The 15,551-nt window shown below is 36.3% G+C and overlaps 1 protein-coding gene across 7 annotated transcripts in view; it reads right to left on the bottom strand.

Annotated features, from left to right (window-relative positions):
- Window positions 1-1,378: 1,378 nt before the first annotated feature.
- wu:fj29h11 (protein NO VEIN) overlaps window positions 1,379-15,551 on the bottom strand; it is a 67,160-nt gene continuing 52,987 nt past the window's right edge. For all 7 annotated transcript variants that reach the window (XM_048171202.1, XM_048171204.1, XM_048171203.1 and 4 more), the window contains 7 exons: window positions 11,359-11,621; window positions 11,110-11,255; window positions 10,942-11,026; window positions 9,421-9,538; window positions 5,196-5,312; window positions 3,915-4,251; window positions 1,379-2,230 (listed from right to left, as the gene is read on the bottom strand). In XM_048171202.1, coding sequence (XP_048027159.1) covers window positions 1,651-2,230; window positions 3,915-4,251; window positions 5,196-5,312; window positions 9,421-9,538; window positions 10,942-11,026; window positions 11,110-11,255; window positions 11,359-11,621 — 1,646 coding nt within the window. In that variant the 3' untranslated portion in view covers window positions 1,379-1,650. The remainder of the gene's footprint in view (window positions 2,231-3,914; window positions 4,252-5,195; window positions 5,313-9,420; window positions 9,539-10,941; window positions 11,027-11,109; window positions 11,256-11,358; window positions 11,622-15,551) is intronic.

Below are 15,551 nucleotides of genomic sequence, written 5' to 3'. Positions count from 1 at the left end.
AATTAATGTTGCTTTGTCCGAAAAGCCATGGCGCTGTCACGCCACACACAGTTAAAAATACATTGCATGCAAAGAGGACACTGAAAACACGTCGACAGACAAGACAGAGCAGGTTACTGATGATATTAAACAAAGTCCCAGCTTTCAAATTGTGTAATTTTTTAAGAAATTCGAACAATAAAAACTGTTTTGTGTTAGATCACTGTAGCGCCTCAGCTCAAGCGGCTCGTGAACTGATCATCTCTTCCTACTAGTTAATTATAGCATCAAATAAACATGAATGAACATCAGAAGCAATGTTGTTTCAAACGTGGAAAGAAATCAATACACACCATTTTTCAAGTTCAGGTCCACCGAGGTTAATCTTCTAACTCCTGACTGCTTTGTCGGACAAAATAGCGGAATCGGCGTTATGATTGGTTAGATCGCTTGTCAATCAAACTCCTGGCAAAGGGTCAATTCAGCCCATTGCAAAGGTTCTGCCAGTAGTGGGCACTCATCCGAGTCAACGAAACTGAGGGAAGTTAGCAAGGGAAGGGCATAAAAAACAACAACAACTGGAACACAACCTTGGGATTCAGCCAAAGTCCCTTTAGGAAAGTCTGTTCACTCGGCAGCCTTATTTGCAACTCCTCCGGGCATCTATTTTGTGTATTCAAGACCATGTCCTATCTATTTGAATGGGGGAATCCTGAAATCTCAAAAACTGTTTGGCAAACTCACAATTAAATAACCTATTTAAATTTAGTGACAAAATCTGACATGAACTGTCCCATAAATGTTGTTTCTTATGCTCAAATAGCATTAACAAAACGTATTTTTCAGACTAGACAAGCCGATGCACGAGTCTCAGGTTTCTGTGGGAACCAGCTGCAGTGACGCAATGACTTTATCAATCAGCGATTGGCTCTTTTACTTAGAAGGCGGGACGTATTCCGCCATATTGCGCGTTGCAGTTTCTCTCATTCATAACTAATAGGATTGAACCATCTTTCTATATAGTCTTTGAACTTATATATTGAACTCAAAGTGGCTGAATTCACTTTATTTCAGACATTACATCATCGTTTCATAAGATGACATCTGATGATGTCATGCAAAAACAAACAGAACTCAAGATTAGTTTCCCGCTCTTAACTGCAGAATAAATTTACACACCCCTTCTTATTTTACTCTCTCTATATATAACATTTGTACTTTGTTTTCCTTCATAGTATTATAATATTGCACATATTTCTATTTCATTTTTTTGCTATTTGTTCTGTTTTCTCCAGTTTTATCTATAGTTTGTATGCAATGCCCACTTGTTCTTAATTACTGCTGTTAAACACCAAACAGTGTCCTTAATATCCATAAAGACTTTTATCCAATCAATCCATTCATTTTCAGAACTTTTTCTTTATTTACTGAATTGATATCAATCCAAACAGTGAAGTTACACTTTTAAAAGTAGAGTTTATAAACTATATTCTTTTAATACACAATCAAACAATTAAACAAAGGAAACGTTGATTCTTTGAAAGGAACTGGCCATTAAAATTGTGCAATATTACGTATCAGTACAAACAGTAGTTAAAAACACGTCATCGATGAACAACTGAATACAAACCGGGCAGAAATTGTGCATTTAACATTGATCAGACAAGACGGCTACACAAATAAAAACAACTCCAGAGACTTCGAATGCAGATGCTGGGCGAGATTCTTGATGCGACAGAGACGGACGTGCTGCACGTCGCCAGCGCCGTACACTCGATATATGTGATATCGCTCTTTCTCCTTCAGTGCCAAATCCAGCTCGTTCGCAGACATGTGGATGAAGTGTCGATCTCGCCTGACAGTCGTCTTCACCTCCACGAAGATCTCTCGCGTGCCTCCATTCGCGGCGAAGGTCAGCTTGAAGTCGCACGCGCGGCCGCTCTCCCCTTTCTCGTTGAACCAGGTGATTTCGCTGGGCCCAGAGCCACCGCCGTTCTCTTTCCAGTGAGTGAGGAAGGAGAACACCAGCTGCTCTCCCCATTGGCCAATACAGGCCGTGTCTTCTTGGTCTGTGGGGAGCACCAGGGTTTGAGGCACGGAGCAATCCAGCTGCAGATCCTCCAGGACGTCCTCCGGACTCATGGCTTTGCTCCACACCGCATTATCCAGCGTTATGGGCGGACGCGGTCGGCATTCGGCTCCCTGAAACTGGCTCAACACCTTCTCAGGCGCCTGGGCTGAAGTATGGCTTCTAGAAAGAAGGGAAAATTGTTGAAATGCAATGAAAAGCAAGCGACAATAAAAGATACAAACCATTTTATCCATGTTCATCTTTCTTTAGTGTGTAATGTTGCTGTTTGAGTTATTCTGAAACGCCTCCATTGAGTTTTCTGCACAATATTCCTCATTTAAATAATTTATTCGCAGAATAAAGGGGCGGGGCCTGGTTGAGTTAGTTAGTAGTGGCGGTTATGGTAAGGGGCGGGACATTTCCCAAACACCAATCACAACACACTGCTCCAGCCGACCAATCAGAGCACACTGTGTTTTTCAGAAGGAGGGGCTTCATAGAGACAGGAACTAAACAGAGCGTTACTGACAGACTGGGAAGAGAGGAGCTGCAACAATGGAGAATATGAGGAAAATAATCAACATTCAATCTAGTAGAGCACAAAAACAAAATGGTGTAATAGATCCTCTGTATTTTATTAAATAATTTGGACTCTAAAATTGCTAGAAAATCAAAGCAATATGTCTAAACACGTCGTGTTCCAAATTTGAAGTTGATATCACAAAAATTAAGCCGCTAAAGGAATTTAAAGTAGCGTTTTTATGGTCCAATTTCAAAACCGTTCTCACAGGATAAATTTTAGCTTTTCGGATGACACCTAATTCATGTCGGGTGTGCCTCATACATTCTGAAAAGTGAAGCTGCGGGCTCTTTGATCGCCCCCTGGTGGCTGGATGCAGTACAGGTCATAAACCTCGCCCTCTGCATTCAAACGAATGGGAATGAGTCAAAATAAAAAAATCTAATAAAATCTTCCGAAAGATGGTTTTGGTTGTCATCACGCTGATATATATTCAATTGTTCGTTTTTTTGATAAGTTTGATTTTAGCTAGCAATTTGATGCTATAGAAATGGGGCGTGTCGTTATGATTGACAGTTGTGATTGACAGCTTCCCGGAGGATTGTCGGAGCTTCAAGGGGAGATTGAAGATATATAACTAACTATTAATTTTCGATTTCTTTGTTATTTCACACCGACAAAATGAGTTGTTCAGCAGTACACTGTACTAACCGACCTACAAGATCTGACGGATCACCGAACTTGTTAAATGTGGGCTTTATAAATGTTATTAGTTAAGATAACACGCCTAACGTTTACCATGTCGGGAAAAAGCAAGTGATCGTTATCTGGCAGTTACTAATTATTTTTATGGGTATAAAATAATAATTAGCAGGACAAAACGAATAATAGCCTACTCTAATTAATTATAGAGCACTGTCTACAGCAATCGATCTCCTGTAATGTTAGTTTAACTTCAATTAAAATGGTTTCTGACATTTTAGAGTTGTTTCTCGTGGTATATTATATTGAGTTTATCTAGTTTATCTAAAATATTATTGCTCTAGAAACTAGAATAGCCTATTATTTTATAGGTAGAATTTTAAATTGTGTATAATTTAAAATACATCAATGATGACGCGGTCGTCTGGGCGGAAGTTTGATACCGCCACTGACGATTCCTTCTGCGCATGCCCAGGCTCCAAACTGACGTTTTTACGTAACATGTCAGCGCCCATCATCGTACGTTTTACGTTCAGTTCATTACAATGGAAGGAAGCGGCGTCGTGTCATCCATCTTTTTTTACAGTCTATGATTCATGATTACTAAAAGCTTTGAGGGGAAACACGTGAAGAAACACGTACTGTTGATCTGCTGCTGAAGACGCTGCGCTGCTTTCATCCGCTGTAGTTTCATCTTGTTCATCCGAAGCAGCGTTCGGCTTCACAGGCCGCTGAGGACTGACATCCTGCACCGCGGCCTCTTCCCGTCGCTCTGTGTGAGCAAAACTGCTTGCTTTGGGAGCTTGTTCATGTTGAGGTCTTGCATCTACATGCCCTGGAGGATCTGCGGTCCGCTGATGGACACTGGTGCTGGACGAGCTCCTCTCGACTCCTGATTGAGCTGGAAGCGTCACTGGACCCAGAGGAGCAGGAGGAGGCCACATCTTCATCACCTCCTCCACAGCTTGGCTGCTTGAACCTATAAAACACACATGCGTTATGAGCTCGGGTACCACTGCTAATATACAAGAATGAACGATGTCCGAGGTCAAAGAGCATCATTTACTGATCTAAAAAATACAGGGTTGGTTGACCCAAAAATGAAATTTCTGTCATTAATTACTCTCCCTCATGTCGTTCCACACCGTAAGACCTTCATTCATCTTCAGAACACAAATTAAGATATTTTTGATGAAATCCGAGACTCGTTTATAGATAGACGGCAATATAATCAACACTTTCAAGGTCCAGAAAGGTACTAAAGACATTGTTAAAACAGTCATGTGACTGCAGTGGTTCATCCTTAATGTTATGAAGAGACGAGACGAGTGCGCAAAAACAAAACAAAAATAAGGACTTTATTCAACAATCTCTTCTCTTCTGTCATTATCTTACGCAGGTGAAAGAGCTTTCGTGTTTACGTCCGAATGCCGGCTCAGTATTGGCCAAAGCTGGTCACGTGATCAGCACGACGTATGCGTGTGAAGCCGGCCAATAACGAGTCGGCGTTCTGACGATGAACCAGGAAGTGCTGGACGTAAACAACATATGAGAATGACACAGAAGAGATTGTTGAATAAAGTGGTTATTTTTGTTTTGTTTTTGCGCACAAAAAGTATTCTCGTCTCTTCATAACATTAAGGTTGAACCACTGCAGTCACATGACTGTTTTAACGATGTCTTTAGTACCTTTCTGGACCTTGAAAGTGTTGATTATATTGCTGTCTATGGATGAGGATGTCTATGGGTGAGGAATTAATGACAGAAATTTAATTTTTGGGTGAACAAACCCTTTAAAAAACATGAATAAAACTGAATTCTCAAACATTCAAAATTGATGTTTTTTTTTTTTAGATATCAGCCTATCGCTACTCAAAATCTCAAAACTTACGCAGCTGCAATAACAAAGTCATTCATCTGTACCTGAACTGCCGCCACCTGTTTTATTCAGCGAGGCTTTAGGCGGCCAGCAAACCAGCCGGTCCTCTTTATTCAGATCCGTCTGCATTTGGTCCTCCTGCACGACTCCTGAAGGACGAACTGCAAACACAAGCACCATCAGTGTGATAAACACACCACAGATCAACGCTGAAGTTTCATCACAAAAACTGGTGTAATTAACCTCAGTTTTAAAGCACAAAATGATGTGTTTGTACAGTTAGGGCTGGGTCGAAGAAATCAATTTCTCAATTTTAATTGATTCTCAATTTGAGATTCTTTGGGATCGATTCTTAAATCCCAAGATTTGACTTTTAGTCTGCTGTTTTCAGTTGATGTGTGAACAAAACGTCACTAAACATCAGCGCCTGCCATTCAGTAATCATAATAATCTTTCAAATTCAGTCATTTTTATCATGAAATATACAAGCAATAAATGTGTTTTTGTGTCTTTAATGTGTGGTGACCGAACCGATCATCTCTTCCTCTTTACTAGTTACAGCAGCAAATAAACGTGAATGAACATCAGAAGGTATGTTTAAAGAAACAGAACAACTTTCTGAAATTAATCATGTCTCATGTAATCGATCAATCAGTTTCAGCCGCAGAAAGAATTTCACGTAACCAGTGTTAATTTCGTTGACGAATAATTTGCGTCATAATTTTCGTCAACGACATTTTTTCAGGACGAAAACGAGACGATGACTAAATAAAAATGCGTTTTGAATGACTAAAACTATGACTAAAATCTACTCTAATTTTCGTCAACGAATAAAAACGAGACAAAAATGAAAGAGAGGGACGATTTGGGAAGATATCCAGTCAGAACTGCTGTCCTGTGTGGAAGATGTGCACATTTGAAGTGTAACGCGCTGATCTAACCGCGGGAAACGCGGCGCTGTTGCGCCCTCTACAGGCTCGCGCAGCAGCGCTTCAGACTGCTTCGCAATTAATGAATAGCGCACATTTATGCCAAGAGATTGCTTATAAACTAATATTGATGAATTACGACAATGTTTACTACACTATGTTTATATGGTAATGTGTTGTAGGTTGTAAGAATGCATATTTATCTCCCTCATTAGTAGCCTGCTACTACAATAGGCTACAACGCAGGCTGCAGACATTTCAGAATAAGAGTCACGGTGTATTTCAGGATGGTTTATAATTATTATTTTTTTCCTGGTCATAATTGTTATTTTGTTCACACAATAAACTGTATTTAATTTAATTTCTATTTAATTCATAGTAAACTACTGTATCTTCGGTCACAGGAAGGAAAGACTAAGAACATTATTTGACATATTATTCAATATATTTTACAAGTATAAGGGTTATTACACTGTGTGCAGAATTATTAGGCAAGCTGATTTTCTGATCATATTTTTTTTCCAAGCACATTTTACCAATTCCAATCCACATCAATCTTAATAACTACTATTAATATTGTTTTTAATCATTTATAAGTGATATATAATTGTTCATGAAGGCTGGAAATGAAAAATGCCTTATATTCAGGTGTGCAGAATTATTAGGCAGGTTTTCTTTTACAGGCAAAATGAGCCAAAAAAGAGATTTAACTCAGACTGAAAAGTCAAAAATTATTAAATACTCATGAGAAGGACGCAATACTAATGCAATACTAGAATTTGCAAAGTTAAAGCATGACCAAGGGAAAGCAAAATGCTCATTGGGTCAGCGGGGTCATACAAAAACAGGTGGAAAAGAAAAGACACATGTTAACTGCAAAAGAGTTAAGAATTAAGGTGAAGAATTAAGTGTGAAACCATCAGGAACCCTTTAGTCTCCAGCGCCACCATTTTCCAGAACTGCAACCTACCTGGAGTCTCCAGAAGTGTGAGGTGTCAGGATCTCAGAGACTTAGGTTAGCTAAAGAATCCTAAAAAATGACCTGCTCTTAATAATAATCACAAGCTGAAATGTTGTGAAATACATGAAGACTGGGTTTTTATAGGCCTTATAGACAGACAGCTTGAGAGTGACTCCTGAAGGACCAGCACCACATCCTCTTGTACCACTGTTTGAAGAATTTATCTTCCAGAATCTGGCAGTCAGTTTTGGAAGATCATTTTTAGTCCATCTCTTATCCTGAAATGTCCGTCTTGCAGAGATGGACTAAAAATGATCTTCCAAAACTTACTGCCAGATTCTGGAAGATAAATTCTTCAAACAGTGGTACAAGAGGATGTGGTGCTGGTCCTTCAGGAGTCACTCTCAATCTGTCTGTCTATAAAGCCTATAAAAACCCAGTCTTCATGTATTTTATAACACTTCCGCTTGTGATTCTTATTAAGAGCGGGTCATTTTTTAGGATTCTTTAGCTAACCTAAGTCTCTGAGACACCTTGCACTTCTGGAGACTCCAGGTAGGTTGCAGTTCTGGAAAATGGTGGCGCTGGAGACTAAAGGGTTCCTGATGGTTTCACACTTAACTCTTCACCTTAATTCTTAACTCTTTTGCAGTTAACATGTGTCTTTTCTTTTCCACCTGTTTTTGTATGACCCCGCTGACCCAATGAGCATTTTGCTTTCCCTTGGTCATGCTTTAACTTTGCAAATTCTAGTATTGCATTAGTATTGCGTCCTTCTCGTAAGTATTTAATAATTTTTGACTTTTCAGTCTAAGTTAAATCTCTTTTTTGGCTCATTTTGCCTGTAAAAGCAAACCTGCCTAATAATTCTGCACACCTGAATATAAAGCGTTTTTCATTTCCAGCCTTCATGAACAATTATATATCACTTATAAATGATTAAAAACATTATTAATAGTAGTTATTAAGATTGATGTGGATTGAAATTGGTAAAATGTGCTTGGAAAAAAAATATGATCAGAAAGTTAGCTTGCCTAATAATTCTGCACACAGTGTATAGTTAACTAAACCTAAAACCAAAGAAATCTTCATTATTTGAAATAAACATTAACTGAAATAAAAAATAAATATATATAAAAAATGTAAACTTATTTTATTTCATCTAGTTTCTAAGCTTTACCTTAACCTGAGGTATTAAAATAACAGAAATAAAAACTTAGACATTTTAAAGCGAAAACTAAAAGACATAAACACAAAAAATTAAAAATCTAAAACTAAAAATCAAATCTAATAAAATTTTAAACAAAAACTATAGTACCTCAATGATAAGTGTGTCATTCCCTGAAATATGCTGAATTTTGCTCTTTCGCGTGTTTTTGCACTTGAACGGTCAAAAACCGTCTGCTTTAGCCAGCAAAGTACAGTTGGGTGAACATAAACAGTTTGGGGAATATCAGATGTACCTATTTCAGTGTATATGATCTGTGTATTGTTAGAGAAATGCTTTATGCATTAAAATTTTGACTAAAACTAAAACAATTTCCGATGACTAAAATATGACTAAAACTAAATGGTATTTTAGTCAAAAGACTATGACTAAAACTAAATCAAAATTTGCTGTCAAACGTAACACTGCACGTAACGTCACTCAATAGTTAGCTAGAAAAATAACTCTAAAGAGGAGCATTTTGATAACTATATTCATATTTTTACCTAACCTGTTCTTCATTAATTAATATATTTTTGAATAAAACTAGCATAAAAACAAGCTTTTATGACCATTTATATGTTTATATTTCAAAAGATGAATTGGAGTAGAAACATTATTATGTAAAAAACTGCCTTATGTGCAATTTAAATGTATACAAATCAGTTAATTTTAACCTTTAATATCACAATAATGTACCAGCTGACAGGGTTCCTGAATAGTTTACAGCATTAGTTGAGATTTATTTTTTTACTAGAGAAAATCTGACGTACTGTATCTGATGTACATCCAAAATGAATCAGTATTGAATCAAATCTCAAGCATGTGAATTTGAAATGGAGCGGTGAGATTTGTGTCGGTGCCCAGCCCTTGTTATTCATGCGTGTCTGGCTGATGTGCAGCTGAGCAGAGAGAGAGAGAGATGTCTCTTCTCTTCGCCCTGGCAACAGCTGCGCTTTCATGTCAGCGAGACGAGCGGCAAACAAACACACATTAGCATATGTGGTGCGAGAGAAATGATGAAATGAGGGCGCAGATTAAACTGGAGAAGAAATCAAAGGGATCGACACAGCTGTTAATTTCTCCTCTGTGCGATGGATGCATTCAGACTCGGTGGAACACACTGTCTGTTCCTGTCGGCTCGCTTCAGGGACTCAAAGCGAGATGCTTACCGATGGTTTCTGTTTTTACTTCTACAGGCTGTGGCGCTGGGACGTCCCATGGTTCCTCATTTGCAGGGAGTTCTTGAGCGTTCTCTCTGTCCAGAAACCTCTTTAAAGCAGCTCGGTCCTGAATCACACAACAGACACACAATCATGTGATGGAAGCAGTTCAGTGATTTGTGATTCTATGGATCTGTATGAGGGTCATCAATCATGTAGATATTTTAACCAAAATAATTACAAGACGTGCCAATTACTTGATCACAGTATATATCTGCAATCAAGTCATATTAATATGAATTAATATAAATTAATTTATTTATATAATTAGCAGTCCGATTTATATATATATATATATATATATATATATATATATAAGTAATATTAATTATTTATATAATTAATAGTCAGATTTATATATATATATATATATACACATATTAAAGTATATAAAATATATAAAATATACATAAAGTATATAAAAATATTGAATAATATATCTAAATTATAATACTGTATATATAATATATATTATATTATAATATTTTTATTTATATAATTAATAAGTCAGATTTATATATATATATATATATATATAGATATATATATATATATACACACACACACACACACACACATTAAAGTATATAAAAATATAGATAAAAAAAATATATATTTATATCTATATTTTTATATACTTTAATGTGTGTGTGTGTGTATATATATATATATATATATATATAAAACAATTATAAGAAAAAAAAATTACTGCTTAATAATATTAATGAAAATATTATAGTTTTGTTAATATTTTGATTTTGATTTCGATTCTATTTTTATATTTTCATTTTAACTTTAAAGTTTTAGTAATTTCTTGAGTTTTTTGTCATTTTATTTGTTTTATTAATGTCTATGTATTTTTATTATAATATTAAAACTAAAGTTTTTGTTTATTTAGTTTTTAAATTTTAGCACTTCAACTTAAATTAAATAGAAAAGAGATCATTCAGCAACTCGCTGAAATCAAACAAGCTTACATTTGTTATTATTTTTATTTTATTTCAATTAATGTATATTTTATTTCAAGTTCGTTTTTTATGGTTTTAGTTAATAATAACAGCCCTGACACCACATGACATTTTTAAAGACATTAAATAGAAACTCTTTTTGAAAGTTTTGAACCAACATGAACACAAAGAGCACATCTGGCACATATGTGAATAAAAACAAATTCGCCACGCTATGTAAACTGATATAAATATGTATGTCTGCATCTCTGCTGAAGAAAGTTTTAGTAGTTTACATAAGGTCAAAAATTAACTACTAGTGCAATTTATGTATGGCTCGGGGACTATTCGCTCAGAGGCAACATTTAGTGTTTTGCAGGCCATAAATTTTATCCCAGCTCTCAATCACTAAATCTTGCTTTTGAAAACAAGGACAGAGTCACCTTGGAGTACAGCTGGCATTACTCATGCCCGCAGGCTCAATTTAATCACAATCCGACGCTGATTTAAACACTATACTCACGTTAATGCACGTGACGAGGCCCTGGAGAAACCGCTCCAGCTCTTTCGCAAAGGTCTTTTCTGTGGTGAACAACTTCACCAGCTCTCTGCAACAACAGAAAGAGAGATGAGCCACACGCGTGAGGATTGAGAAGCATAACGTGCTGAAGCTACAGGGCGGACGCCGTACCTGCCGATGTCCAGTCTGGCCGAGAGGTGGTCTTTGTGGATGTACAGCTCTTTTTGGTTTTTCAGGAGACAAATAATATCCTCGCTCTCAAAAATCGGGTCCTCGTCCGGCACCTCGAGCCGATAATGAATATAGAGCTTCCCGACCTGCACAAACACAAACAGTTCTGTTTTGAAAGAAAGAATATGATGCAACAGGCTGCAAGCCGTTGGAGAAATCTGTTGGGTTTGCATCGGGGAGAAATCGCACCTGTCCGAAACTCAGCGAGCTGATGCGTTTGGCGATCCCACTGTCCTTCAGCTCACTGTACATGTCTTCAAAATCGGCATGGTGGAAAATGAACCTCTGGATGTAAGGGACGAGCTGCCGCACCAGGGTCTGCAGGGCGGGGCAAGGCCTGTAGAGCTCTGTCTGCGCTTCGGTGGTCACGCACCGCGAGAGTCGCTCCACCCCGCAGATCTCCAGGAACAACTCTCGGTCGCGCTCGCTGAACGCCTCCTTCTCCAGCTTGCCTGAGGACAAGAGAACAGGGAAATTACCTTTGAAATGATCCGGATCATTCATTAAAAACTCTTAACCCTCTGGTTTTGTTCGGTCATTTTAGACCGAAAGAAAAAAAATGGTTTGAAATTTTTAAAATCGCTGTATGAAACTCTTTTCGGCAGTTGCGATGTGACCATAAAAAAAAGAAAAAGAAAAAAAAAGAATATATATATTCATTTTTGCTGAAATTTGATGTTATGTGTGACAAAATGTCTTTGACTGTAGTAAAAAATTAATGCAAAAACTGACACTTCAAATCAAAAAAAAAAAAAATCTAAACCTTGACAAAAAGTAGTCTTTGAGAAATGTCTAAATATATATCCAAATCCACAGCTTGATGTATTTATGTCTAAAAACAAGTAGAGAATTTACAAGCCTCTTTATATAGAGCTATACAGGCATCTAGTGGTCACACCACAGCATTACAGATGTTTTTCTTTTTTTACTCCCACCAGATGGCACTAATCTGCCCTCAAAAATTGGATTTTAAAGGCATTGGGTCTCATTCATGAAACACGAGCAGAACAAATTTTTGTGTAAATCGTGTGTAAAGTGGTTCTGGCGTAAATTTTCGGATTCATTAAAATGTTCGTATTTTCCAAATGTTAGTTGGTACGAAAGAAATCTACACCTGCTCCCAGCCACGCGTAAATAGTGCGTTTAACATCCGAATGTTTTGCTCATTAATAAGGCTGCATTTTAATTCACCTTAATAAGGTACGTTACACAGCATTTTTAAAAAATATTATATATATAGTAATTACATAAGTTTTTTCTTTTTACTTTTATTGTGAGAGCCAGTAATAGCATCTGCAAACGGAGCACTTTAATCAAATAATTAATTGAATTCAATAGGGCTGGGCAAACTAATGGCCCCTTAATTGTTATGGAAATTGTTTCCTATAAAATGGCCAAAATCCTTCGTTTGGTGTCATAATATGATGCCCATATATAGTTGTCAGTCGGATTTAATGGGCGGGATTTATGGTAATTGAGAATGAGCGTGCACGCGCTTCCCATTTACGACTGATTGGAATTCATTAACACACACACACATTTCACTATCACTTCTGACGTTTACGAAGTATTTGTGAATCAGGAGAAGAGTTTTCGGGAAGGTCTCTTTACGCGCAAATCACTCACATATTTACTCGTATATTTACGAATGTTTCATGAATGACACCCATTGTGAATGAAATTTAACTGAAATTTAACACATGAAATTTAACTGAAAAGTAATTAAAAAAAAATGGATTTTTTTTATTATTTTCAATAGGACAAAATAGATCATAATTATTGTATAAATATTAATTAGTACCATGAAATTATCTCTAAATACAAAAGAAAAAATATTATTGAACAAAAAAACTACATTGATTTTCCTAAAAAAAAAAGAAAAGAAAAAAAAGTTAAATTTAAGGTGTGAAAATGCATGCGAAATTGAAAAAATTATGCGATGGGAGGAAAAACGATATTTCAATTATTTTGCGTTCCCTCGTGGAATTTTTGTCTCTCAAATCTGACTTTTCCAAGAATTTTGAGATATAAACTCACAATTACCTTTTTTATTTTTTTATTCTTTGGCAGAAACAAGCCTCCACAGTAAAGCACTTCAAAAAAATTTTAATTAAATTTTAAGTTTACTGTAAAGCAAATGTAGCTATTTTATTTTATACAAAATATATATTTTACAAAATAATGTTAACTCTAAAAAGCCATTTGTCTAACTTCAAATTTGAAGTTGATCTCAAAATAATTGAGTTTTGTGTGAGACTCTGTTTAGGCGCTTTACCAAAAATAGTTTTTTGATGTATTTCCCTGTCATAACTTCATCTGTCATAACTTCTACCACATAACACCGGCCATGCATGAGTCACAGATCTTTCGTACGATATGAGTTGTCAAGTTTAACTGAAAAATATTTGATTATAAAATAATGCAGTACAGTTTGTAAAATTGTAAACATGACTCCGCCCATTAGGGGGAGGAGCCAGCTGAAAGGATTTTAACCCTCTGGAGTCTGAGGCTGATTTGGGGCCTGGAGAAGTTTTGACATGCCCTGACATTTGTGCTTTTTTCAGTTGTTCATAAACATATAAATGACAAAAGTGTCATTACACTGTATTCAGCACAAACTAGGCTACAATAATATGTGAGGAACATGTATGTACATGTTTGTGTTTTTGAAGGAATAACATTTATGCATGGTTATTGAAAAAACAAAAAACTTAAGTCACTGAAATAAGGCCAAAAAAAGTATATTAAATCTGTGTTCACAAGACTTTTGGGTATTGGAGGTTGTAGACTAGAGTTTTTGCTTCAGAATTATGTAAAAATTATGCTGCCTACTCCTTCATATAAAACAATATATTGATTTAGTTTTTGTAAGACACTTTTTGTCAAGAAACACAGTATGCGTGGATGCGTGAATCTACATGAATAATGGGCCATTTACACCTGAGAAGACAAAAGAATCACATAATAATGACCTGAAATGACTTGCATATTAATGAGGCCTTTCAGTCAGGTAGGCTGTGAAAAAAACCCTCTGTAATAATGTCTCAGCTCATCATAAACAGCAATACTGTGAAATATTATTACAATTTAAAATAATGGTATTCTATTATATTCTTTAAAATAAAATGTATTTCTGTGATGCAAAGTGTCTGAACAATTATGTTACCTCTATGGCATTTCATATAGGCTTTTAGCTTAAAAGCATGCACATTTGGAGAAATATTGATGGATCCTTATATATTTATGTCAATTTTCTATACTGAGAAGTAATAATTATTGTCATCACTATGAGTGCTGGATACTGTTTTTTCAATTCATACTTGCAGCCGGAGGGCGCTCTCTGTACACCTTTAGTCCACAAATTATTCTAAAGAAGAAGAGGACATTTCAGGAATGGTGTTTTCAATTCATACTTGCAGCCGGAGGGCGCTCTCTGTACACCTTTAGGCCACAAATTATTCTAAAGAAGAAGAGGACATTTCAGGAATGGTGTTTTCAATTCATACTTGCAGCCGGAGGGCGCTCTCTGTACACCTTTAGGCCACAAATTCATATAAAGAAGAAAAGGAACTAGGAACTAACGGCAGTCTTCTAGAGATCGCTAACCATTGCTTTAACATCCAAATAAACACTTTTCAAGACAATAAATACACGATTGAGACGATGAATGCATGTATTGACTGAATTTGCGTCTGAATAGCGCTGGCTCCGTGGGTGTGGCCGCATTAGCGGATAATGAGCTGAATCACGGACTTCTGACATGGCTCTCTTTTCATACAGATTACATAAACACAGAAGGTTTGTTTTCGATTTGACTTACGCAATTTAAAACCTGACATTTCAACGTTTCTTTAGACGTAAGTGTCATTTTTTTTGTCATTAGTATTCATAAGTTACAGTTAATTTTCTGAGAACTATCAGATTGGACTTCGTTCAGAGGGAGAGGAGAAATCACGCATCATGTTAGTTTTCTTTATTTTACAAAAAGCACAACATTGTGTTTTTACTCTGAGTGTACACAAAAGAAGATATTCTATAGTTTCAATTGATATATTACTTAATGTCTCTATGAAAAGAAATGACAGAGTATTTTAAGTCTGTTTTGCTGCAATGTGAAAAAAATCCTGCAAAACGCGCCGGCGCGTTTTCAGATCTCAGGGAGTTAAAGTACCATTTCCATTGTGACACAATGTCCGATGTCAAAGTGTTTAAGCTTTCGGATGATACCTAATTTATGATGATTACTAAAATATGTGAGAGGGAAAAGGGCAATAAAAATGCACAAAGTGTCCCGCTAGTGGCATGAATTGGAGAAGTTTCTATATGGACTGATGTATTGATCAAATGACAAACAACATGACGTATCAATTCAAATGTAACAA

This window comes from Megalobrama amblycephala, linkage group LG20 (assembly GCF_018812025.1).
Source record: "Megalobrama amblycephala isolate DHTTF-2021 linkage group LG20, ASM1881202v1, whole genome shotgun sequence".
In the NCBI taxonomy this organism is placed as follows: Eukaryota; Metazoa; Chordata; class Actinopteri; order Cypriniformes; family Xenocyprididae; genus Megalobrama; species Megalobrama amblycephala.
This window is presented reverse-complemented; position numbering and strand designations above follow the sequence as displayed.